Below are 27,553 nucleotides of genomic sequence, written 5' to 3'. Positions count from 1 at the left end.
GCCTAGTTCACTTACTAGAGCAAGGCAAGCTGAAGTAGATGAGTGGTCTTCCTGCTTTGTCAGGTTTCGGAAACAGACTGCCCTGAGACTTCTGTCTCATGTAGTATTAAAACATAATTTCAGTCCTGGATTACAGGATGACATCACATAATCTGGACATCTGATTCTGTTTCCCACACTACTGCCTTTACTAGAAACTTGAACGAGAATCTAGCACTTATGTGTCATAATACACACACACACACACACACACACACACACACACACACACACACACACACACACACACACACACACACACAGCTTTGCTAAGAAGTGCTATAGCTTCTGGAAGCTATGAAATCATTTCAGAATCTCCCATCCTTCCAGGGTATTACTTCACCTTTAAGGCAGTACAGTAGGATTCCTAGTCCTGGTTTTAACAGATATCTTGTCTCTGGCTGCCACCAGAACTGTAAGATACAGTCTTTATGGCCAAACCAGGTAATTTAATTTCAGACTATTTTTCAAAGTTAGCTGGGCGGAGATTAACCTCTTTTCTTCCAGCATCCTAGGTTATCATATATTCATTTTAACAGTTAGAATATAGTCTGACATACAGTGGTATTTCTTTTCTGTCCAGTAGGACTCACTGTTGGTGCATCTTTAACACAAGCAGCTTTATATATATATATATATATATATATATATATATATATATATATATATATATATATATATATATATATATTCAACACAAGCACCTGTAATAATCAGTTTGATAGACAAATGACATATATTTCTTTACAAAAGTCCAGCTAGCTATGCTGGCATATGTTACACATCCAATGCCCTACTTCTCCTGCCATAGCTGGCAATATCTGACATCATCACACACTCCATCAGTGTTTTGTTTATTTTAATCAGGTCTTTGTGCAGTTGTTTTATGTTTTCCTCTAGTTTACTGGAAGTCATGTCTTGAGCTTGCATTACTTTCTGCTGAACAGCCGCAGTACTCTTCCCAGTCACTGTTTTTTTTCCCCTCATTTTTGTAGCTGATTTTCTTTCAGGTCCTCTGTATTTCTTTTTACTGGCATCCAGGCAGTGCACTTAAGCCAGTTACTGAAATTTACCTAGAAATGCAAGTCCGCTGGCTTTCTCGTCTGAGTTTGTTTTCACACTGGGAAGCCTAGAATTAAGCTGTTAGTCAATATGCAGCCATCTTGCAAGTCCCAGCTTCTCCTGTTTCTCTTCTACCCAAGATGCAAGAACCCTGAGCATTTTCTTGAATTCTTGTTTTTTTTCTCTCTAGTCAACTACCAAGTCTTCAGCCTAGTCTCTGTTCACCTTGGAACATTCTATGAATGCTACTTGCAGCTGACTGTGGCAACCAGTGGTTTAGGCTGTGGGCTGACTTTCACTGAGGTTAATTTTACAATTTCTGACTACTCCTATGCCCTTTCCTTACTAGGAGAAAGTCTACTTGGGTTGCATGTTGACCTGTTTGTGCATAATCTTGTGACTCTCTGTCTTGCTGGACAGTATGTTGGCCACCATCAAGACATTTGCTAGACAGAAGTCTATTGACTGTCTTTTTTTTTTTTTTTTTTTTTACTGTTCCCCCACCCATGTGGACCTAGACAGTCCTCCTATCCTGTTTAACACAGCTGATGCCCAAAGCAGTTGGTGTATACAACTCTTCCCCTATAGGGCATAGTCTAAAGTCTGTGCTGCTGCCCACTGCTCCATTTTTGGGTGAACATGAAGTGGAAAAACTTGGCATGCTTTTGGGATGAACCCTTCCAAGACTTAAGGTGAGCATGCCAACTCCATACAGGCACTGGCCAGAGATCAAGATCAAACTTTGGTTATGGGAGGTGAAGACCTTAATCGTTATGCCAAATGGCAACTTTTTCCACTTGAAGTAAATTCTACAGGATGAACTTCTCTATACAGCATTCATATGTGATTACCATGTCAGTCTACCAAAAAAAAGCTAGAAAAGCTGGATGTCCTTCCTTATCACTGTTGCAGTATTCTTTACTCTTAGGATATCCTGCTGAGGATAGCCTAACATCCGGCCAGTATAGCAAAACATTTAATATGTTCCAGGCATCATACATCAAACATGTGTCTTAAGTACATAGTGTAAGGTACATATGTGTTGCACGGACACCTAATCCTTAGCTTTTTTGATGCCAGTCCAAATGCTACCTCCTGAATTCAGTCTGTATGCCATTCACTGAACTGGTTCTCCTATGGAGCCTTCTAAAGATAAGTGCCTTATTCTTTCCTCCTTGTAGTTTTTCATGTCATTCGGGAACAGAAAATGTGAGTGTGGGAGGCAGATTCACAATAAAGAAGAACAGAAAAAGTGCCTTTTTTCTGGGTACTACGCATGAACATACTTGGTGTAATATTGGTAAGGTATTTGTCTGTAAGACACTGTGCAGCCATGTACTCCTTTCTATTTATTTGGAAAAACAGAGTCTGAAGTTATTGACTCAGGGTACCATGGCGGAATCCACCCACCTCAAAATTCAACTGCCACTAAATAAAAAAATAATAAAAAAAAGCACATACTGAATCTGCTGCTCTCCAGCCTCCACCAGACGTCTCCATCAGGTTGAATGAGGAACACGAGCCGACACCAGTTGACCTCTGCTGTGACCCAGATGGTGGCTGCTAGACAGAGCTGCCTAGTCATGTCTGCTGAAGGTGTGCATATTTCTAGTACAGATGTAGAGGGTGAATCATGACTGATTATATCTGAAGGGTCTAGGGGGATTCCCCAAATTTTAATTAGGGAAAGGTGCCTGGTACCTTCATCGAAATTTAGGCAGGGATCTGATCTTCCTAGAAATAGAAAACCAGACATGGCTAAGGATAATTACAAAGACTGGCAGGACTTTATTCAGGAGCTGTTTTAATTCACTTATGGCTGTGGAATCCCCGCAAGGATTATGTGTCCCTGCTGCTCCCTGTTCGTCCACCCCATCTGAGACCTAGGGATTCTGATTCTTCTGATGAAGAGTAGGACTCTTGTGAAGTATTCTTAGCATATTCCTTACAGATGCACTCTGTTTTGGCCCTTTGGGTCTAATGAAGAAGATTTTGTCTCCTGACTCTCCTTTTGAGGGATTATCTTTTGGGGCAATAGTGACCCCGTAATATGGTGCAATTTAAGTAGGTCAGTTCCCAGGTTTCAGAGGTTCAACAGAGATGTTATGAACTCTTGCTAATGGTCTTGCCCAACCTGTCATTTTGGACACATTTACAGCAGTTTCTCTGGCTCCTGTCTCTCAATCTCCAAGCTCTTAAGAAGCCAGATGGAATTTATAAAGTTCCTGAGTATCATAAATACTTGAATAAAAGTCTTCCTGAGCGTGCTGCTTCCCTATCCACAGATAAGCCATTCAAACTGCTTTCCTCTTCCAAGCTTTAACCTTCTGATGAGATCAGCTGTGCTATGAAGAGGTATGAGAAAAACCTGTATACTTCTGGTACTTTGGCTTTTAACACCATTAATTATCAGACCCACATGACTAGATATGTCTTGACTGTTCTCTACCAGCTGGGGGGTTGATTGATATACCAGATTTGGACAGTAAGACTTCTGCTCTTTTTCTTCTGATTGCTGACTCTCAAGTGGATTACCATTCTGTTAAAGGTAGCTGTGATGCAGCTGTTGCCTCTTCTGTGGCAGCTGCATTGGGCTATGTCATGAGGAGATATTCCTGTTTGCACCTGTAAGCTTTACCTGACGACATTAAGGCCAAAGTTTTAGATTCTTCTTTAGACAACCAGAATCTTTTTGGCACTGCTGCATAATTCTTTAAAGGGCTGTAGGATAAACGAAGGGTATACAAGTCCTAGAGCAAACTTTGTTCCTCCTTTACCAAAGTTCCAGAGGAACCATCCATCAAAATCTTTTGTCCATATCAGCAAATGAATTTTCTGAGATGATTTTCCCAGACAAATGTACATGGTTTTAGTCCAAAAAAACTTTCTTTCCTGATGAATCTGCCTCTATCTGACATCCAACCTCAGCCCCCTCTCAGGCAGATTCTTCTGTCACTCAGGCTAACCCTTTCTTTTCCTGTTTGGCAACAGATAACCATAGACACCTGGGTTCTCCATTATCCAACACTGTAATTTTATGGCTTAGTCCAGCTGGTGAATCTGGGTATCCTGGGGCAGTGATGCCTCTGAGATCATCCATGTGCAACTAACATCGGACAAATCTGTAATGCAAATTGTGGCCTGCTACAGATCTCCCTCCATGACCCAGGACCACCACTCCACCTTTCTGGAGACACTGGAAGACATGAAGGTCCTACCAAACACCCTGATATTGGGCGATTTCAATTGCCCTACCATTCACTGGGAAAACTACCAGAGTACAAATTCCCAGGCCCAGTGCTTCCTGGAATTCATCAACTCAAATGCCCTGGATCAGCTGGTAAACTCCCCTACCAGAGGTTAAAACATGTTGGACCTGGTCATCACCAACATGGGCGACAGGTGTTCCACACCGGAGGTTAACCCGTCACTGGTTAGATCAGACCATAAACTAATCACTCTGGATGTCCACACCCCACCACCACCCCCAACTAAGGAAACCACAGTAAAAAACTTTTCTAAAGCAAACTTCACCTTACTTAAGACAGAGGTGGTAAGTTTCACAGCCCGCACGCTAAAAGATAACGCTGCCCAAGATGCAGAGACCTTTACAAATGCACTCTATGAGCACCTACAAGGATGCATGGATCGTGCCATCCCTAGCAAAATCAAGACTCACTCCTCTAAGAGAAGGAAACCAGTTTGGTGGACCCCTGCAATAAACAGGCTATACAATAGAAGGAGGAAACTAATTCAGAAAAAAAGCAAATCCCAAGAAGGAAAGACATCCCTGATCAGTATCAGTAAGAAATTGAGGTCCCTCATGAAATCATCCAAGGCTAACTTCGAAAGAAAAATAGCCAAGGATTCAAAAGATAACCACAAAGCCTTTAGCTATGTTAAGAATCTAAGTGGCAACTCGCAGATATGCACTGAAGTAGTGCAAAATAGCACAAAATGTACTGAACCTACTGATATTGCCAATATCCTGCCAGATAGATTCAGTGCAAACTTCACTCCCCTTTCACCTCCAAAAGGGCCTACAACAATACTGGAAAAGTGTAGTGTCCCAAAAATCACAGATGCACAGGTGAAACCAGCCCTTTCGAAAGCCAAAAACACAGTGTTAGTGGGACCAGATGGTGTCCCAGGCTGCGTCTTGCATGAACTACAGAACGAACTAACCCCCACCTAAACACGCTGTTCAACCTCAGCCTCTCCACAGGCTACGTGCCCATAGAATGGTGCACAGCAATGGTTATTCCTCTCCACAAAGGAGGGACCACAACTGACCCTGGTAACTATCGCCCCATAAGCCTGACTAGCCTGGTCTGCAAGGCTATGGAGTGCATCATCATGGAACTCATTAACAAAGACATTGGGAACCTCCAAACACTTGACCCGACCCAGTTCAGCTTTAAGAGTAGATCATGCCTACTAAATCTGGTTGACTTCTTCGAGACAGTCACCAAGGCCATAGACGACGGAAAAGGTGGTTCACACAGCCTACCTTGACCTCGCCAAGACTTTCAACACCATTCCCCACTCGGGTTTTACAGAAAAACTCACCAACCTGAACATAAACCCCTACATCACGAGATTGTCTGCCAACTGGCTTACAGACAGAACTCATACAGTAAGAATAGCGGGCTCCAGGTCCAACTCTAAACCAGTCACAAGTGGTGTCCCGCAAGGCTCTGTCCTGGGACCCCTACTGTTTGGCATATACTTCTCAGAAGTACAGGCAAACACAGGATGACTATGCCTAACCATGTTCACTGATGGCTGCAAACTGGGAGCCATAATTGACTCTCCGGCTGACACGGACATCCTCCAAAAGGGCCTTACTGAGATGGACACCTGGTGTCAAAGTCATGGCCTCAAGCTAAATGCCAAAAAATGCATAGTCATCCCGTTTGGGAAAAACAAAACACCCACAAATTACCACATAGGTGGTAGCCCCTTTAATACAGAAGAGGTAATAAGAGATCTGGGGTCCCAGGTAGATAGTAATCTCTCCTTTGACAATCATATTGCCAAAGTAATTAGGAAATCTTTCTATGTGGCCCATCTAATTACTAAAGGGTTCACATCTAGAAATAGAGGTTATAGTGCTCCTCTACTCTTCACTCATTACGCCCATCATATAGTACAATGCCCCATTTGGGATGTACCTCACAAGACACTTCCAACAGCTGGGAGGACCACAAAAGTACCTCACCAAGAGGATTACTGGTCTCAAACATATGTCCTATGCAGCCCGACCGAAAAAACTCAGGCTGTACTCAGTGGCATATCGCTTACTCAGAGGTGATCTCTGCCTGACTTACAAAGCCATGTCCAACTCAGAATTGATGGACATGCTCCTCCTAAAGAAATCCAAGTCACTGCGAGCCACGTGCTCTAGTGAGCTAAACCTCACCACAACAATAAATAGAGCATGCTGGAGGGATAGATTCCTGTCACAGAGACTCCCCATGCTTTGGAACAAAATGCCAAATTACATCAGGCAGAGCCCCTCACTAACACTTTTCAAGAGAAACCTTGACGAGTGGATGGATAACAGAAAATACACCCCTGGGATCACTTCATTGGCTCTGCTTGACAGAGGATCAGTTAATTAATCAATGAGGCAGCGAAAGCCGACACACTCTGGCTAGGCTTATAAATGCCCTTGGACAGATAGCCTAGTACCTACCTATGAACCTAAGAAGTCCATTTCTGCACTTTTCAGCCTTTCTCAGCCTCCTTGCCATCTTCTTCATTTTCACTTGGTTCTATGCGAGCTGGTGGAATAGGGAGCCATCCAACTTTGTTCAGTTGTCTCAGCGGGGAGCAGATTTAGACCTATTCTTTGTCAGTACCTTTCTCAAGTTTCTTTCTTTTTTAGTATGTCTCTACAGACACTTTTCCCTCTTTTGCTTCCTCCAAGCTTTTCTGATGTCTCTGGATGTGAAGGGTTCTTACCTCCATATTCTTATACCCCCCTTCAGGAAGTTTTTATGCCTCCTCTCATTATCAGCTGTCTACTTTACCTTTTGTTTTTTGTACAGCTCCAAGGGTAATTACCAATTGTCTTGCCCTTATGGTAGCCTTTTGCAGACTTCAGGGAATTTAAATATTCCCTTATTTGGGCAACCTTGTAATTCAAGCTCCTCCTCAGCAGCTCCAGCTCTAAAATATTCACTTCACTGTTCTTCTCCTGTGCAGTGTGGGATTCACCTTCAGTCTTTAAGAAGAAAAAAAAAAGTCTGTTTTGACTCCCTCTCAGGATCAAGTGTTTATTGGGTTGCATGATTCATACTATCGCAATGTTGGTTTGCCTCCCACCACCTAAGATCCTTCTTTTGAGTAATTATTTCCAGTCTCTTCTTCCTCTTCTCTTTCTTCCTGTCAGGGAGTTTTCTTTGAGCCCTGGGGTACTTGGCATTCACCATTCCTATGGTTCATTTTTTCATACTCCATATGAGGAAATTTCAGTGACATCTCGAGAGATTTTGGCTTCGGCAGTACCACTCTCTGGAGTATCTGGTCCTTTTCCCTTGTTTCATGCTGAAACTCCACTGGTTTATTCAGCAGATTTCTTTAAATAACAGGTCTGCCCTTTCAGGTTTCTCTCCCTGCTCAGGCACTGTATGCAGTTGTATCAAATCAAGTTTTGAGAGCTTCCTCCAACAACCTGAAAGTTCGGGTCTTTGGTCCCATCAGCAGATGTCAGACCATGTCAGCATCAAAGAGGTGAGGGCTCTAATCCTAGCTGTTCAGGTCCTTCTCTCCCTTTGGGTTCCAGGTCCTCTCAAGGTTTTTACAGATGATACCAATGTTATGTGGTACAATCAAGCACAGGGTCAGAAAATCTTGCCTCCTTTGCGGGCTTCCTGTATAGGTTTTGGATTTTGCAATGCACCTTCACCTGTTTTCTCAGGTGGTTTACATCTCTACAGATCACAATCTAGTGGGAGACTCTTTGAGCAGGTTCAGGACAAATCCTTAAGAATGGATGCTTCTCAGGGAGGTATTCCTGGACATTGTACATCAGTGGTGTACTCCTCGGGTAGATCTTTTTGCCTGCCCTTTGAACATACAACTCTGCCAGTTCTGTTTTAGAGTGCCAAGCCCTTTGGCTTGGTGAGTGGACGTCATGCCCTTCTCCTGGAAAGGAGGTCTTTCTATATGCCTATCCTCTTCTTCCTCGGGTCTTGCACAAGATCTTGTGGGACACACCCAAAATCTTCTTGGTGACTGTCTCCTGGTCCAAACAGCACTGGTTTCCCCTTCTTTCACCTGGCCAGGGGCAATCATCACAAATTACCTCACATGATGGTTCTTCTCTCATAAGACAAGGGATCAGTCATTCACCCTCACTTGTCCACACTTCAGCTGACACTTTTGAGTGATAGGGTTTTCATTCCTTTCAGGCACCATTTTTCTGAGGATGTGCTTCAGGTTTTGCAGGAAGACAGAAAACACACAAGTAGAAAATCCTATGTGGCAAAATGAAAGGATTTTCTATGTGGTGTCTCAGGCATGTCCTGGGCCCTTTTTACAGTTCTTTCTTAGTTGTGAGTTGCTCAGTGCTGATTAACATATTCTTCTGTTAAAGTTCGTAAGCCATTTCTGCCTGTCTGCCTCAGCGTCCAATTTTACCTTTAAGTTTTGAAGTCAAAACAGTTCCTAAAATGCTTCCTTTATATCAGGTCTACAGGAAAACCTATTCCTCCTCCATGGGACTTTATTCTGTCCCTCTCTCCTGCCCCCTATTATTTTGTGATTGCCCTGCTTCTGACTGGGGGGGGGTCCCTTTTCCATCATTTTCTCCTTTAGATTCCCTTCCTGGAGGGTCTATATTAGTAGACCGAATGTTTAGGTGATCGAACACCTAAACATCGATCTTCTAATATAGAAAGTAAAAAATGGGCGAACGGCCGATTTAACCCAGGGAAAGATTGCCCTTTGCCAGAGTTTGCTATTTCCCTACTGTTGAGCGATCTCTGATTTGGTATATTTAGTTGGGGGGGTGTTAGGGGGTACATCCCCCCCATGCCGAGGGGTGTGGGGGAGCAAAGCCCCCCCACTTAATTTAGATGTAAAGTAATGTTTTTTGTGTTGTGGCCGAGGGACATGTTTCCTTGGGACATTCGACATTGTACGGTTCCATATTATAAGATCGATGTTTAGGTATTCGGTCTTCTAATATAGACTCTCCCTGGATCTGAATATTATTGTTTCTTTGGAGTTGATCTTGTTCTAGGATACTTCCATTCTGAGAATTAGTTGTCCATATGTTACATGTGTATCTTATGCCCTGCACGTAGGACATACGTTTGACATACAACACCTGGAAGGGCTAAAGGCTTTGGTATGCTGGCCAGACAGGCTATTCTCTGGAGGGTATCCCAAGAGAAAAGAGTACTGCAACAGTGAGAAGTAGGAAATCTACTGTTGTAGTAAGGTCTTACACAACTTTACTTTCAGACGTAGACAGAAATAAGTTTCTCAGCAAAAAAAGTTATGATCCCAGTTAAATGTCACATGCATAATGTCTGACCTTGTATATCAACAGAAAAAACTCTTTGTAGAACATTGGTGCTATATTTATGCAAAGTCAAAAGCCAAATCAATCAGTCCAAGAAAGGCAGACTCAAAGATATTCAAAGAGAAATACAGGCAAAGGCATGCAGATATGGAAAATTTCACAATAAAAAATGTCACAAAGAGGGAATGTAGAAAAGAAGATTAGTAAAGTAGAAGTTAAAAAATATAGAAATTTAAGTTATGGAATGCCTGTGAAGTGAAGGGTTTGATGTAAGAAGGTCTAATACAAGTTGCATCACAGCATAATGGAATGAGTCCCCAAAGTAAGGAGAAACAAGAAGATCAGGAGACATCTGAAGAAGAAATATGGACATGGAAAAGAAAGAGATTTAATATAGTCTAATACTTGTACAAAGGAGAAAGCAAAACTAATCAATACAAAAAGAGCAGCACCAAAGATATTTGAAGAGAAATACAGGCAAAGGAATCCGGGCATGGAAAACTTTACAATATAAAAAATAAGACCAAGGAAAAGAAGAAAAGGAGATTAGTAATGGAGAAGTTAAAGAAATAGAAACTGAGGTTATGGAGTATTTGTGAAACGAAGGATTCATTAAAAAAATCTATCAGGATAGAGCAGTGGACATCCAAATTAAGGAGAAACCATTGGAATGGGAAGTAATTGATCAGTTACCATATGAAAATATTTTGGAGCCTTGCACAGGAAAGAAGTATAAATGTTTACTTGAAGCTGGACAGCAAGGGAAGGAACAGGAAGCTGTGGCAACTCTGACGCAGTCAATATTGAGGAGTGATAGGCCAGTGAGTTCCCATACTACAGTAACACAGGATGAAATTGAAGAGAATGTGCCACAGGAAGATGCTATAGAACTTTCTATAGAATGTCTGCAGGAAGTGTAGAACAAAAAATGTTCTCTCAGTTTAGAAGAAAATGAGCTAAGAGAAGAGTTGCTTGATTTAATACAGATAGACATATTAAGATCAATTAAAGAAATGTATTGCAGAAAGTCAATAAAACCCCAAAAAGTTAGTTTGGTAAAACAAATTAACACGGTAATTAGGACTGTCCATAGAGATTCATGCAAAATAACAGAAGTAAACATGATATATTACTGTGCAGCTAAATTAATAACCTATAGATCTGAAGTAGGATATTCATTTGTCTGCAACCTGTGGGTTATGGATCCGATATCGGATCCGAACCGGCATGGTTTTCCAGCTATGGATCCAAGCTCTCAGCTCCTCCCCTCACCCATAATGCCCTGCTCTACCCTCATGACCTCAGATCTCGTTTGCCGCGCTGGTGACTGGATTTGGGTACATAGCTCTCAGCTAAGTGAACTCTTTTTCTTGTAAAAAACAGAGAATTTTTTTGGTTGTTTGACTGAATTTGTGTGAAAGTTTAGGTTCCCCTTTAATATAGAGTATTTTGAGTTTATTTTAAGTTAAAGTAAGTAAATTTTATTCCCTCCCCTCGCTGTTGCGTAGAGTGTGTGTGTAGGCCTGTGTGTCTTTTTATTTTAAGTTACTTTCTGTAACCTTTAGTGTTTTATAGATTATGGCTGACCAGCCTAAATCTATATTTTCGAAATGCTCCGAGTGTGGCCATAAGCTCTCACCGGCTGATGGCCACACTCGGTGTGTTAAGTGTCTTGGGGTTGAACACCTCACATCTGGTTGTTCCATTTGTGCAGGGTTCAACCCCAGGGCACTGAGGGAGCGGAGGTCCAAGCTGGTCTTGGCGGGTCTTTTACCGCCAGACTCGGCTCCGCCTCCGCTCCTGAGACTACTGTGGCTGCAGTTGTTCCCCTGTGGCACCACCTCCTGCTCCTGGGACTCAAACTCCCGCTTCTGGAGAGGAGAGGGATGCTGCTAAAGGACCGGAGGAGAAGCACCACAAGCGGCGGGCGAGACCTCTGTTTCGGCCCGCCAGCCAAGCGGCTTCTCCCGGCTCCGTCGTTCGGTCTCCTCCTTCTCGGCTCCGGTCCCCTGTGTGCTTTTCACCGGGTCCTGAGGAGGAGGAGACCCGATCTCCGTCGAGGCTATCGAGGAGGCACTCCAGGCCTACCTCGGTAGCCTCTTCGGCATCTACCCATAGCCTTACAGATGCTGATCAGGACCGGAGGATGAGAAGGTGCAGCCGGGCCGGGATGCAGATGGGAGTGCTCTTGCCTCCCCTCCGGGGAGCTCAACACCCTTTTTTAAGCCTGTTGCTCCTTCTCCGACCCGCTATCCCGGTTCGCACCAACTGGCGCCGAGCAGCTCGAGCGGGGAAGGTCGGAGCCGATAGTACTTGGTATGTGCGACCCGACCCTGCCCTCGAGTGCGTCGGCCCCGGTCTCTCGGTGCCTGGATCCGAGCCGGATCCGGGGATCAGTGCTCCTTGGCGCCGTCTGTGTCGGAGCGCACTGTCGCCGGATCCGAGTGCTTGGCGCCGGCTCCGATCCACTCTTCGGATCCGAGGGGGAGCCGATTGTCGGATCCTTTGGTCGAGGTCGGCTCCCCTTCGGCCTTTGATGTAGTGGAGAGGGCTCTGTTGAGGGTCTCCGGACCCCGGCACTTGCCGGCTCCGTCCCGCGCTCCCTCTGCACTGGGCCAGGCTTCCACCATCCGGCCCCTGGGACAGCCCGTTTCTGTGCCCCAAGTTGCTCCTATGGAGCAAATTGCTGCTTGCGAGGACTCCTCTGACAGCCCCCCAGAGGAGGCCCCTCAAGCATCACGTCTAAGGAGGCACATTGACCCCCCCCGGAGTCTCTCACAGAAGACACGGACTTGGAGGAAGGGGAAGGCTCCCCACGGTCACCCCCCGAGGATGTCTCCTTCGGAGACATCATGGAAATGCTCCGTATTAGGGGTGGTCTGCCCCAAGTCTTCCTCGGACGAGTCCGTGTTCTTGGAGGCATTTGAAACGGACCCGTCTACCTCTTGGGTGTCCCCCCCTGCCGACCCCCTGGTGGACCTTATTACCACCAGGGCGTGGAAGGAACCGGACACCGTGGAGCCAATTCCCAAAGACCGGATAGGATCCTTAGTCCGCCCTCCGACAGGACCCATTGGAGTAAGGGGCCTCCTGTAGATGCCATGTTGATGGCGGCGGCCACAAAGAGGGAACTGGCTCAGGAGAGTCCCTCAGTCCACCCACCGAGCAAGGAGTCTCGGATGATGGACCGCTTGGGGAAGCGGATGTTCAGTTCGGCGACCTTCTCGGTAAGGGCGCTGAACTATTTGGCACATGTTATTCGGATGCAGCGAGATCTTATTAAGGAATACGCTGCATCCCCCCCTGAGTCCATTTCGAGGAGGACAGAGTTCTGCACTCCACCAAAATGGCCACTCTTAGGTCAGTTACAAATACTTCTATGCGGCTACTCTCCCATGCAACGGAGGGCCGCTAGAGCTGCGGGACAGGACTGGTCACTAGGCGTCAGGCCTGGCTCCGTCACTGCATTTTTCTGAGCCCTCCAGGGCGTCGGTTGCGCACGCCCTCTTTGATGGTCTTTCCCTGTTTGGCAAGACCGTTCGCGAGCCGTTGGGCCAGAGCGAGAAGGACGGAAGACGCTGTCTGCCGTCGGAATCCGCTTCTCTGCACCCCAGAGGCCCTATTCTAGGAACCAAAAGGGTCAGAAGAAGATGTGGTTCCGAAGTCGCAGCAGTCCCAGCCTGCTCCGGACAACCAGTCCTTCCGTGGCAGAGGAGGACAGGGAGGACGCCGCCCTAGAGGCAGAGGGGCTCCCAGAAACTTCGGGTCCAGGGAACCTTTCTCTGAACGGCCGCGCAGCAACCCTGAGGGTTGCCCGACTGCTCTACTCTGGAGGCAGTCGGGGCGTTCGGGGCACCTAGCGGCATGGGAGTCCATAACATCGGACCGCTGGGTTCTCCAAATCATATCCAGGGATATCGCATTCCTTTCCTTCACCTTCCAAAGTTGAAGTCCCTCCCAGACGTCCCACCCGGTCAACGGGAGGCCGCTTTGGCAGAAATTGGCCATCTGCTAAAGAAAAGAGCCATCCAGCCCGTTCCCCAGACCAGATCGGATCAGGGTTCTACTCCAGATTCTTTTTAGTGCCAAAAGACGGGGAACTAAGACCAATCCTAGACCTCTCTCTCTTGAATCTGGCAGTCCCCAAAGAAAAATTCGAATGGTCACTCTGCAATCTATTCTCCCCTTCTGGGAGAAAATCACTGGATGTGCTCGATAGATCTCAAGGGCGCGTACTACCACATCCTGATGGACAGGCGCTCAGGAGGTTTCTCCGCTTCGGCTGGGAGCCAGTCACTACCAGTTCGGGTCCTTCCCTTTGGTCTCACCACAGCCCCAGGGTGTTTACCAAAGTACTAGCAGTGGTAGCGGCCCACCTGAGGCTTCAGGGGTGCAGGTCTTTCCCTACCTGGACGACTGGCTCCTTACCGCCCCAACAAGGCATCTACTTCTCTTGGCGAGACTCCTTTCTCCATCTTGCTCCATTTCTGGGCATCACAATAAATACAAAAAGTCCAACCTGGCCCACACAGCTCTTAGATTTCATAGGGGCCAGACTAGACACAAGGAGTTTACGAGCCTTCCTCACTGCGGACAGAGTTCTAAATCTGCAGCTCCAGGTGCGGGCCATTCTCCATTCAAGTTCTGTTCCAGCGGAGTTGGTCCTGAGGGCTCTAGGGTCCATGGCTTCGGCTATAGCACTTCTTCCTCTTGCCAGGCTCAATATGCGCATTCTACAGTGGGCGCTCTTAGTACAGTGGTCATACCTTGCTCTCCCATGCATCATCCCATAGCGATCAGCAAGGCTTGCAAGCGGTCCCTCTTGTGGTGGCTCCACTCCCGGATCTCCACGAGGGTCGCCCATTTTGTGCTTCTCCCCTCTCGCCACGGTGACCACGGACGCCTCCGCCTCGGGTGGGGGGCACTTTGGGCCGGACAGTCCAAGGCACGTGGAGCGATTCAGAGACCTTACTGCATATCAATGTTCTAGAGATGGGAGCAGTGCTCTTAGCGTTGCTAGCACTTCAGGACTTTCTTCCCTTGGGAACAATTGCGATGCAATCGGACAATATGTCTGTTGTCTGGTACATCAACAAGCAAGGGGAACAAGGTCTTACCCTCTTTGTCGAGAGGCCATGAGAGTTTGGGAATGGGCAATCTCCACCAATCGCTTTCTCATAGCAACGCACATTCCGGTCGGCCCAACATCCCCGCGGCCAAGCTCAGTCGCACCATTCTGACCCCTTACGAGTGGTCTCTCAATCGTCAAGTAGCGAACGCATATTCGCACGGTGGGGAACCCCTTCATGCGATCTTTTGCTTCTCCCTCAAACACCAAGTGCGACAGTTTTTCGCTCTAATACCTCCTCCCGGAGGTACCCCAAGAGACAGCTCTGGTGCATGCTTGGCCACCCGGTCTTCTGTATGCCTATCCACCCTTGCCTCTGATGCTGCAAGTTCTTCAGAAAGCCTCTCGGGTGGGTTGCAGAATGATTCTCATTGCTCCATTCTGGCCTCGACAGATCTGGTTCCCCTTCCTAAGGTCTCACTCGGTGAATCCTCCTTGGATTCTAGATCCCATTCCGGATCTGATATCCCATCCATCCTGCATTCCTCCTCCGAACCTGGGCAACCTGAAGCTGACCGCTTGGCTGCTCCAGTTCCACTCTTGATAAGGACTCCCGGTATTTCTTCACCGGTAAAGGCTATTTTGGTGGCGGCTCATAAACCATCCACTAGAAAGGTTTACCGAAGCAAATGGAAACGTTTCTCTGTGTGGGCGGAGCGGCAAGGCCTAAATCCCTTCACGGTTCCTCTACCTGTAGTGCTTGATTTTCTAACCTCTCTCTTTAATGATGGTGCCAGCAGTTCCACAGTCAAAGTTCAACTGGCGGCAATTTCTCACTATCACATTGGTCAAGATTCTAATCCTCTTATGTCAGCCAAATTGTGTAAAACATTTCTTAAAGGTACTTTCCTTCTCAGGCCCCCTATAAAACAAGCAGTTCCTCCTTGGGACCTTTCTTTGGTCCTACAGGCCTTGACCGCTCCCCCTTTCGAGCCAGCGGCTACGGTGGATCTCAAATTCTTGTCCTACAAGACAGCCTTTTGGTAGCCATTACATCAGCCAAGAGAGTTTCTGAACTTCAAGCTTTATCAGCTAAACCTCCTTACTTGGTATTTCATCCGGACCGTGTCTCCCTCAGGACCAACCCGTCCTTCCTTCCTAAAATCGCTTCTGAAGCAAACATCAATCAATCCATTAACCTCCCTGTTTTCTTCCCTAAGTATGAAAACAAAGGTGAATATAAGCTACACTCACTAGATGTTCACAGGCAACTTAGATTTTATCTCAACAGGACAGCTGGTCATAGGCAATCCGACCAGCTGTTTATTTCCTTTGCAAAATTCAATTTGGGCAAGCCAATTTCTAAAGTTTCTCTGTCCCGCTGGATTTCACAGTGCATTTTATTGGCTTATCAAGCGTCAGGAAGGCCCGCACGGGAGGGTGTTCATGCCCATTCAACCCGGTCAGTATCTACCTCGGCAGCCTTCAAGGCTAGGATTCCTCTAGATGATATTTGTGCAGCAGCCACGTGGGCTTCATCTCATACATTTATTTCCCACTATAAGTTGGATCTTGCATCTAGGGGTAGAGCATCCTTTGGCTCCGGTGCTCGGAATATCCTTCCATGATGGCCGCCCAAGATTCAGGTAGCTGGGGACTCTGTCCCACAGGTTGCAGACAAATGAATATCCTACTTCAGATTTAGAAGTTATGTACTCACCATAACGTTCCATCTGAGTAGGTGTATTCATTTGTCTGCAACCATCCCGCCTCCTATCCCCCTGGCCTTTCAGTTTCCTGCATATTCCTTGTTACCCTTTTTAGGGTATTGTTGCTTTGGCAAACTCGATCTGAGGTCATGAGGGTAGAGCAGGGCATTATGGGTGAGGGGAGGAGCTGAGAGCTTGGATCCATAGCTGGAAAACCATGCCGGTTCGGATCCGATATCGGATCCATAACCCACAGGTTGCAGACAAATGAATACACCTACTCAGATGGAACGTTATGGTGAGTACATAACTTCTAATTCTACCACAAGAACACAGGGTAGTAAGGGAAAGGAAGGGGAGAAATCTAATACCATCAAGGAAATACTGAATAGAGAACTATTAAGTGTCACTGTTAGAAGAGTATAGAAGAAGGAACAGATCAACAAAAATAGTCAGAGATGTGATAAAAACAATGCACGGTATTAGAACAGGTCAGGATCTGTCATGCACTATCACAGATAAACTAAAAATCTCAGTACAGGTGGAAAAACATATGCAGATAAATCTAAAAGAAAAGTACAAAATAGGCAATTTATTTATTACCACGAAAAGTGTTTTTATATAGAGGTTTAGGAAACGTGGCAAAAGAAATTGAAAGACCACCCAGAAAAAGAAGAAATGGATACATTTTGAAGAAGTATCTATGAAGATCCTAGGAACATAACAAAGATGCTAGATGGCTAGAAGATAAGAAGTTCAAAGGTCCAGGATATGAAATGGGATGAAGTAACAGACAGAGAGCTTGAAACAAAGTTAAGAAAAGCCTCTAATTGGAAAGCCCCAGGCCCAGATGCAGTACCTAACTTCTGGCTAAAAGTATTAACATCTCTGCATCAAGATTTAGACATGAGCAAAAACTATTTATATGCGCACCCTGAACAGACACCAGCCTGGTTAACAACGGGAAGAACAATGCTCCTACTTGAGAGTGAATGTGCAACTTATTCTAAAAATTATAGACCAATTACTTGCCTTCCAGCAACGTATAAACTATACACCGAGACTGAGGCCGACAGAGTTTATAGTCATTTTGAAGAAAACTCAATTATGGCAGTAGAATAAAAGTCATGTGGAACAAAGGATCATTTGTTGTTAAAGTCATAGTGGAGAACTGTAAAAAGGGGAAGAATCTAAATATGGCATGGATTGCCTGCAAAAAAGCAGTATTCCACATTAATGGATAAAAGAGTACTAAAAAATGTATAAGATACATTCTATAGTGATCGATTACATTACAGTGACAGTGAAACACTGGCAGACCACTTTGCAATTAAGCCATGATAAAGGGGAAATTATTATTCTAGGGATAAAAATTCAAAGGGGGATGTTCCAAAGTGACTCCTTGTCACCATTGCTATTCTGTGTTGCCCTTAAACCATTAAGCTGTCTACTTAACAGATTAGGCCATGGCTATAATTTGGCTCCTAGAAAAAGTGTAAAGACTTCCCATCTTCTCTTTATCAATGATTTAAAACTGTATAGCTCATCAGTGAGGAACTGAAAACACAACTGGAAGTAGTCAGAATGTTTTTAGATGTATAAGAATGTCCTTTGGTCTTGATAAATGTGCAGAAGCAGACTTTAAAGCAGGAAAGCTGCAGCACCAAGAAAATGTCAGTTTGGGACAAGAATGTGATGTAAAAGAACTTTAGCAAGAGGGAGTGTATAAATATTTTGGAATTAACTGCTAAAATCACCAAAAAGAAGTACCACCGGGAGAATCATAAAAAAAAAAAAAAAGGCTTTAATCACCACAGGTTAAGTGCTTTTGACCTTACTAGAAAGTCAGCCACGCTCGTGACATCCCTCACCCTCCCCTGAATGCCTTTGGGAACAGTGATAACACTAATGGACTAGCAGTGCCAGTTCAACATTTACCCAGTAATGAAGGGACTAACCTCACTTTTGGAAATTTTACAGATCGACAGACCATAGGCGTTTAACCAGGGCTTATTGGAGCTCTGAACTTGAATGATTGGTTAGCAGCATCATAGAGTTTAGGTGACCAGAATGTATGTGTTCAGTTTAACTGGCAGGTGCAAACAGTATTGTGGACAGTTTAAAAACATTTGATTATAAGTTACTTAAAGACAAAAAGTTGCAGTTGGAAATTGTATACTTAAAAGAGTATATACAGAAGAAAGTAGTCCCTAAGGGACTTGGACTGTGGAATTGTCCAATGGGTTTAGAAGCCAGTTCCCTGTTTAATATTGCTCTGATTAAACTATTTGATAAACAAGGATTAGAGCTATTAGAATTGATGGTGGAACGTTATCAAACCATGGCTGATGTATTAGTCAAAGAAGTGACTAGTTTGGACACTAAATTTAAGTCTGATTTGGACTTTGAAAGATAACATTATGATTATAACAGAATATTTAACAGTATTGACCAACATCATCATAAGTCCAAACAAAAATAAAAAAAAATTAGAATTGGACAGACACTACTACCAGAATAGTTTAGCTTATCTACACCCACCATCATCACAAAATTGGAATTCCAATGAAAACAGAGTGAATGTACAAAATTTATCCAGTGGAGGACATGAAATGCATGTAGGCCCGCCTTTAACATCCAACGTAGAGTTGCCAAACAGGGCGTCCAATGTGAATGATTTTACAGTAAGAAGACGTGAAAGATTATGGAACTGAACTCATTCACAATATGACAATGATGAGAGTGAACTAGAAATAGAATCCAGCAAAATAAATTTTCAAGAGGCCAAGACCAACAACAAAAGGAGCTATTCCAAACAAAATCAACAGCGCAGAATGGGTTATTGGAAGCAGAACAAGAAACGGAGGGAACAGTGTTTATAATGAACAATCCAGTGAAGGACTTGTTTGTTCAGAAGTTAATGACTGTAATAATGAGTGTACTGACACCGAAGCTTCTTGTTCAATTGTAAAAAAATCCTGAAGGGGGTTTTAACATTTTTAATTTTTCTTCTTTCCCTGTTGATCCTTTATTAGTTGATGCTTTGGCAAAAGGATCAACTTTTGTCCCTACATATAAAGCAGATTTGGCAGGGATAATAGCTGATTGAAAGCTTTTTACACGGAAAATTAATCTAAATACTATGTTTGGTGCATCATTAACTGCCAGTAGGCAGTTATTTTTAACCCACCCCTACACCCTTCTTTACTTTTTTTTGAAAAAGTATGCAAGATGGACCTTCAAGCTCTTTCTGCTGAACATACCGCTAGATTGGGAGGTTGGCCTAATGGTTAAGGTGTTTGCCTTGCAAACACAAGGTTCAGGGTTCGAGTCTCACAAGGGATAATTGGCTAGTCTTAAAATGGCTCGCAAGGGCAGTTAGCTTAGTACTAATCTATGAACCTATGAACCTATTTAAGAACCTGAATAAAATTCAGTGGGAATTTTTAAATAATTTGAGGGTATTCCGTGAAAGAGTGATGAAACCAGATAAGGGGAGGTCTGTTTTTTATGGACTCTGTAGACTACGTCAACAGAATGAAGAGAATTTTGAGGCCTGACACTTATGAATTGGCTTCCCTTAATGAAGTAAATAAGGCATGCCAGCGTATAAGGTCATATATTAATGATTTATTTATTGAAACTAGAATTTATGTTGATTTGTTGAATTATTTATCTATGCCTGCACCTTTAATACCTGCGATCTTTGGCATCCCAAAGGTGCACAAAGATCTGAACAATCCACCCTTAAAACCTATTGTTGATGCCAGAAATTCTATCGCATATGCTAGTGCAAAGGTTGTAGATATTTTAAAGACATTTTTAGAAATTGAAAAACATATTTGCAAGGATTCTTGGTCTTTTTTACAGATTATTAATGGTCTCAAATTTAAAGAAGAATATAATTTTTGATCATTGACGTGAAAGATTTATATAGATCTATTCCACACAATCTAGGTATCAAGTGGATCTCTCTCCTCTTAAAGAAAAATGGAGCTTCTGTTTCTGAAACAACTTTAGTAGTTGAATTATTGGGCATAATTCTTACTAATAATTTTATAATTTATGAAGGTGATTATTATTTACAGAAAAGTGGTGTAGCAATGGGCTCACCTTATGGGAGCAGCTTTGCAAATTTAGTTATGGCCTATTGGGAACATGAATATCTTTTTAGAACCAATCAAGTTTGGAACAAAATTTATTATTATACCCATTACTTGGACGATGTGTTTATTATACTGAAAGGGGATGAAGATATGGCAACTGACCTTGTGTCTTATTTGAATAATACCACTGAATTTTTGAAGTTTACATATACTTTTCATTCAGATACCATCCTTTATTTGGTTGTGGAGCTTAGAAAGGACTGTGGTTATGGTAAATATCTAGCCAGAATATATAGGAAAAATACATATTCAAATGCATTTCTCCATTTTTCAAGCTCCCAGCCGTTCCATCGGAAACTGTCAGTAGTTAAGGGCCAACTAGTTAGAGCTGCCAGGATGGTATCCCTAGAAGATGGCTTTATTTTAGAAGTCAATAATTTAAAGAACATGTTCAGTAGACAAGGATACCCAGGGGCCCTACTAGTTACACTTACAGATGAAGTCACCCATAAAAGGAATATTGGACAATATAAACTTATTTTAGGTAATGTTTTAGAGAACAATATTGTCATTAATAACATTAGGGATGAAAGTGTTGCTGAGACTGACTTCAGTGTTAGTTTCATTACACCGTTTTCAGTAGATGCAATTCATCTAAGACATATTATTGGTAAAAATTGAAAGTTACTGGTTGATGACTCAAGTATTCGAAACAAAAATAGATGAACATCCTAGATTTGTCTTTAAGAGGGGACTTAATTTTAAAAACAGGTTGGATGTAAATGTGGGTCATTGGTTAAGAATCCGGGTATGTTTAAATGTGAGGCATGTCTTTGTTGTAAACATATGGAAATAGGAAGAAGCTTCCTTATTAATATGAGATTTAATACCATGCAAAAATTTAACTGCAATTCTAAGATGGTCATATATCTAGCTAACTGCCAAGGCTTTACAAATTGTTATATTGGTAAGACCGAACGTAAACTGAGGGAACGAGTTTATGAACATTTGTATAGTATTATAAAGAGAAAACTAGAAAATGCCTTATCTAGACATATTATTCACAACCTGGACCACTTCGTTAAGTTTAGGTTGATTGATCAAGTGGCCTTTGATGTAAGGGGTGGGCCCCCTAGTCTAAAATTAGATTAACTTTAATTATTTTGGCAGTTATGTTTAAATGCCCATAATTACTCTGGTCTTGATGATGTGTTCCATCAACTGTCTGTCAAAATTAGGGAATTTGGACAGATAGAGACATGGTGTAATATACTAATATGTATGTTGATGTGTGTATGTATATATAACATCATTTGTAATCTATTATTAATTATTAGTATGTGTATATATTTTATTGTAAAGTTATGTGAATATATATATATGTATATATATATATATATATATATATATATATATAAATATGCATGTATATATGTGTGTATGTATATATATATATATATATATATATATATATATATATAAATATGCATGTATATATGTGTGTATATATATATATATATATATTTTTTTTTTTTTGTTACATTTTTAAGATGAATGAGTGTGGTCATGTGATTAGAAAGAGGGACTATTTAAATGGAGTTCCTAATGGTTTTTGTATCTTAAGAAGCTTGAGTAAAATATGAAACAAAAAGCACTTAATTAAATTTAGTCTTTCTGGTTTTAGTAGAGGTTGTTCCAAGTTGTCATTTTTTTGTAGTTTTTACCTAGTTCATTTGGTTTCCTACTCGTTTTTAAAGCATATAGATATGTTACCAATATATGTAACTTCATACAAATTGCAGAAGGAGTTATTAATGGGTACATTGCAGGTGCTGTGAAGAGCACTTTGGCTAACATCAAAGATTGAAACAGTACTGACTTCATGAACTTTAATCGTAGCTTGATTTAGGAATGGGGTCCATCCCCATCATGGTGTTAGAAACCGAAAACACTTGGAGAAATTTAAAAAAAAATTGAACATCTTGAGCAAAGTCCGAAATAAAGTGTAGAATCCATGGGCACTTGTGCAGAAATGGCTGATAAACATCCCTTGCCAAAGGAGTAACGAGGCCATAGAATAGTAACTCGCTAAAAGGTTTAAGAACCAGAGGTGTTAATCCCAGAAAGAGCACTGGTTTTAGGTGTGGCACCAACTAGAAAATCTTTTCAACCTATTCACATAAGATTTCCTAGCAGCAGAATTTCTTGCTTCCTTTAGTGCCTGCTGCATGTCCTCATGAAAAAGATGCCTAAAAGGCATTAGAATTGAATTATTCCAGGCAGTCCATTGTTTGAGATTGGGGTGTATCAAACTCTTCTTGCTTTTTGTTTGCAGATAGTCTGTGAGGAAACTTGTGATAATTGCCCATGGCCAGTTCCATAAGAAGGGAGAGCCAGTGTTGCCTGGGCCAGAAGGGAGTCTTCACAGTAATTTTTTGAATCCTTCTGAATCTTCAGAATGACCCTATATGCCAGTGGAATGGGTGGGAAATGCATAGAAGGATCATTCCTGACCATGAGAAGGAAAATGCATTTTGTTTTCCAGACTTGCTTGTAAGGACCAGTGGTAAAAAAATGCTTAGTTGTCTGCTTTAAAATGACTTAAACAGATTCATTTGGTAATCCCTACAACTGGATCCATTCCTGGAAGGTCCTCTCATTAAGTTTCTACATTTTGCTCTCTTGGTATGTAAGATGCTTGGAGGATTATACAATGCTGAAAATATAACTTTCAAACCATGATAGCCAGCCTGGCCAGGGGGTAAAATCTGTTGCCCTCTCTTTATGTATCCCCACATCATTGTGGGATTGTCTGTAATCACCTGTAATAGTCCTGGGGACAGATTTCATGAAGAGGTTCTATAGCATGAAACACAGCTAATATCACTGATATTTATGTGCTTTGGTCTGTGTGAGCTGTTCCACAAACCCTCTCACCTTTAACCCAAATAGAAGCTGATCCCCAAGTAAAAGTATTGGACACCCGTTGCTTCATCCAATGCAGTTCATTCTTGATAAAGCCCAAAATTGTAATCTGAAAATCCCAGAGGATGAGAATGTTGGAAACATGTTTTTTCTTTAAACAAGTGAATTTTTATGTGTAACTTTGCAAGAGGAATCATATGAATCACTGAAACCTTAAACCTGAGATATTCTCTGGCTGAAGTCTCAGACTAATTGGAGAAAGTCAGCAAAGTTTTTTAATTTTTTCATACCAATTTACCTTTTTCCTGTTTTGAAGAGACTTGTCTAAAAGGCAGTGTGTTGTGGAATCAAGCAGGATTTTTTGAACATATATCAGGAAGCCAAGATTGGCAAGGAGTGAAGAAGTCCATGTTAGACTCCTCACATCTGGCAAAATACTCTGTAAGCCTTCTAAATAAGGAAATGTGAATGTGCTTTGCAATCTGCAATGATCTATCCCTGGATATAGATACTGGGTGAACTAACTAGGGTCATAGTTTTCTCTGCATTATCCTTTGAGCTAGCTGCAGTAGCAACAGTATTTACAGCAGGGAGGCATTCAAGCTTCTAGTGTTATGATATGTGAAATTTGCACAACTGTACTTTTTAATTCCTAGGCCTTGTTAATAAAACCCATATTCTCCTTTATGAGTCTGTAAACAACCACATGCACACGGTGTGGGTAGCACTGCTGAATATTAGCTCACATAGGGACAGTGCAAATAAGAATGTTATGGTGTTAGAGTAACTTGAGCTATCTAGAAATTGAAGTTGGTATGAACTCATGCTTGGCTGATGTTTGTGGTGCCTCTGTGTAACTGATCAAGAAAATTGTCCCCAGTTCTACTTTAGCTGATACAGGTTTGTAAATACTTGAGGTTATTTCACTGTGTGAACCTTCTATGCTCTACATACTCATAAAGACTGTGCGCTTAGATGTAGGCAGGGTCTACCGTGAAATAGCAGTTAAAGGACTATGGTAGTGGAAATAGTTATCTCCAGTGAACATTAGGAATCTCAATTTATTTTGCTATATGTCTACCTGTTAGGTACGTCGCATACAGGTTTCCAGGAGTATTATTTGCACATCTCGCCTGCTTAGTGAATAAGCCACTTCAGCCCACCCTACCAGTTACTGTTCTCGCTGTGATACAGATAACCACTACCAGGAACAGGATACCTGTTTCTCTAATTAGAGCACATGGGATTATTCAACAACCTTAGTCTGATTCTCAGACTGCAGTAATGTTCCTAGCATTTAAGGCAGCTGAATTTAGATTTAGAAGAGAAGGCACTTGAAAATAGTGCCAGGTCTGTATAAAATTTCCATTTCTCCAGCCTGGAAACTACAGCTGGAAAGCTTTCCTTCAGTATTGTGTACATCTTTACCCTAACACAAGTAGTGAAGGGGATTTCCCAGTCCTTTGTCAGATTGTTGAAGAGTTGAGAAAACTGGCCAGAGTACTTGGAATCAATATTTCTTATTTTACTGTGTCCTGGCTCATGTAAGCTCTAAATGCCTTCTTGCAACAGTTGTACCAGGTTAAACATAAGTAGTTTGTATATAAGAGAAAATCATGTTAAAATAGAATTTCTGTGACCTACAAACCTTTAACAATTTGCAGAAACTCTTGAAATCGCTGCTTATGTGTGCTTTTTTTCCTGCTAAATTTGCAGTGTAGCCTAAATTGCCACTTTATTCTTGTTTTAGCTTCTGATATGAAAAGCTGTTTACCCGGTAGATTCATTATAGGTTTGCTGTCCATATGTTGTGCCTTTGTGATCACCTCTCTGTCCCAGATGAAATGGAAATGGTGTTTTGGGTTACAGTCCACTAACAAACACTTATTGCAGGGGAACGTTGTGAGTCTGCAATGTCTGTGGACATTCTTCAAGGGAATTTGGCTTATTTTTAGTTCATGACTTCTGGAATGAAGCCCTGCTTTATCTTCATATGTCAGATGCATACTTGTTAACTCACTTGCAAGATTACTATTTGCACATCTTGCCTTGTAGTGACTAAGTCACTTCATCCCCCTTGTGTATTGCATGAAACTGTTATGATTTAATTGTAATTGTTGTTTTGTGTCAAATTATTTTTCATTTTTTGGACAATGATTAAAAATCATTAAGACAATTGTTATTGTTTTAGGAGAAAGAACTACTTTCTGCTCAGCTGTTGGAAATGAGACAACAAAATCTTAATCTTTTTCAAAAAAGAGATGATATTGATGAATTGGAAGGCTTTCATCAACAGGAATTGGCCAAAGTCAAACACATGGTAGGGTTACTTTGCTGAGATGTGTTATTCTGATTACTTTGCGCATGATGGCCTCAACTAATGATGATGTATTCTTGGTTTTCATTAACAGTCATGTTGAGTTTTGAATTACCTGTGGGAGGTCCACCCCACTACTGATATGCTGTGCCATTAACTGTCTACATGATGGTGAGAGGTGCAGAAACAGGTCTGGAGTGTATATGAAATGTGCAAGCAGACTGCAAATATTGCAGCACAAGAAATGTACAATGAAAATGTGTTTGGCTTGGAATAGCATAGAAGAAAGCAGTAGTCAAATGCAATAATATATGACATCTTAGAGTTTGCAGATAAAGCCTTTGAGAAGTCTCTGCCTACGTATGTTTTTGTTGATCAGGAATGTGTTTTATAAAACAGATTTAAATAGCACTGTACAGGTCACCTTCCCACCCCCACCCCAGGAACTTGCCCAGTGGCTCCACTACTTTCACTCAATGAGCCACTTAATTTTGATGAAGTAGGCACTGGGTATTCTGGGGCTAGGTGAGAGCCCTACAAGATCATTCATTCCTGCCCTGCATCCTGTGGTGAGAGTCCGAGGGTAGTGTACATACCTCTCAAACCTGTTAATATAAGAACTCTGGACAGAGCCAAAAATAATGGGGAAACAAAGGCTGTAAAAATAAAACGCATTTTAAATATTGCTCTTATAAACTTAGTTTTCTACATTAAACTTAGAAGGTGGCTAAAATAACAGGTTTTGCATTAATATATATTTTGTGAAGGATATGAATTCTGAAACTCAAAGGTCTGTCGTTATTTGCTGATTTCAGTCCTCAGTGATTTGTCAGAATACCATACATTTTTTGAGGAATGGACCAAAAATATAAGTGAAAATCTGGACAATTGAGAGGAGGTACAAGTGTGTGTAGGTTAGCTTGTTGGTTCTGAGGATCAATACCAGTATATCCTGACAACACTCAGGCAGCTTGAATGTTTCATATGTGACAGACATCTCAGCTTATCACCCCTTCCTGAACAGTGATATTGTACAGGGCCATCTAGTTAGTAAGTGCAGGCATTGTGACTAATGTTAATGTATACAGCCACATTTGTGACTTTTCCAGATATCAGTACCTCTTCCACACTAGTACTCTGCTGCAGGTAACAGTGCTACCAGCTGGAGCCCCTGTATCATGATTTCCGTACAAAACCCGCAGGTTCATGACCAAACTCCAGCATAACCATGCACACACAAAAGTGTACATTAGCTAAGAGAATGTTTTTGGCTTGTGCAAAGCTAGCTTACACTGCCTTGGCATGTCTGGAGGAAGCAAACCATTATGACCCTGTCACAGTGTACAGGATGTTCTTAGCATGGTGCATACCCCATATCATGCCAATGACAAAATAGACTGGGAAGCCCTAGTACACTGATACGGTTGTACTGCACAACACACACACACACACACACACACACACACACACACACACACACACACACACACACACACAACCAACCATCAGAGAAGGCATATGAACATCATCCAATGAGAAAGTGATGGAACAGCAGCAGTCTGCAGCCACCACCTAGAAAGTGACTGATACAGTATATGGCAACACAGGGGACATGGCATTAACTAGTCAAAATCCATGGGCCCTGACAAACACATGGTGACATTGCAGTGTAACAGAACAAACATAATACATGCAGTAATAATATTAGGTGCATGGTCGAACCACATTGTCCTTCAGACATTTCCACATACTCCATTTGGGCGGGTGGGGTGGCTACTAGTTGTCATGAGC

The 27,553-nt window shown here is 42.5% G+C and overlaps 1 protein-coding gene across 1 annotated transcript in view; it reads left to right on the top strand.

Annotated features, from left to right (window-relative positions):
• The window catches only part of GOLGA1 (golgin A1), a 2,378,923-nt gene that overhangs the window by 551,554 nt on the left and 1,799,816 nt on the right, over nucleotides 1-27,553 (top strand). The window contains exon 7 of the mRNA XM_044058132.1: nucleotides 25,637-25,765. Coding sequence (XP_043914067.1) covers nucleotides 25,637-25,765 — 129 coding nt within the window. The remainder of the gene's footprint in view (nucleotides 1-25,636; nucleotides 25,766-27,553) is intronic.

This window comes from Protopterus annectens, chromosome 16.part0, assembly GCF_019279795.1.
Source record: "Protopterus annectens isolate FY-2018-M chromosome 16.part0, PAN1.0, whole genome shotgun sequence".
NCBI lineage: Eukaryota > Metazoa > Chordata > Ceratodontiformes > Protopteridae > Protopterus > Protopterus annectens.
Note: the sequence above shows the minus strand (reverse complement) of the source record. Positions and strands in the feature narration are given on the sequence as shown.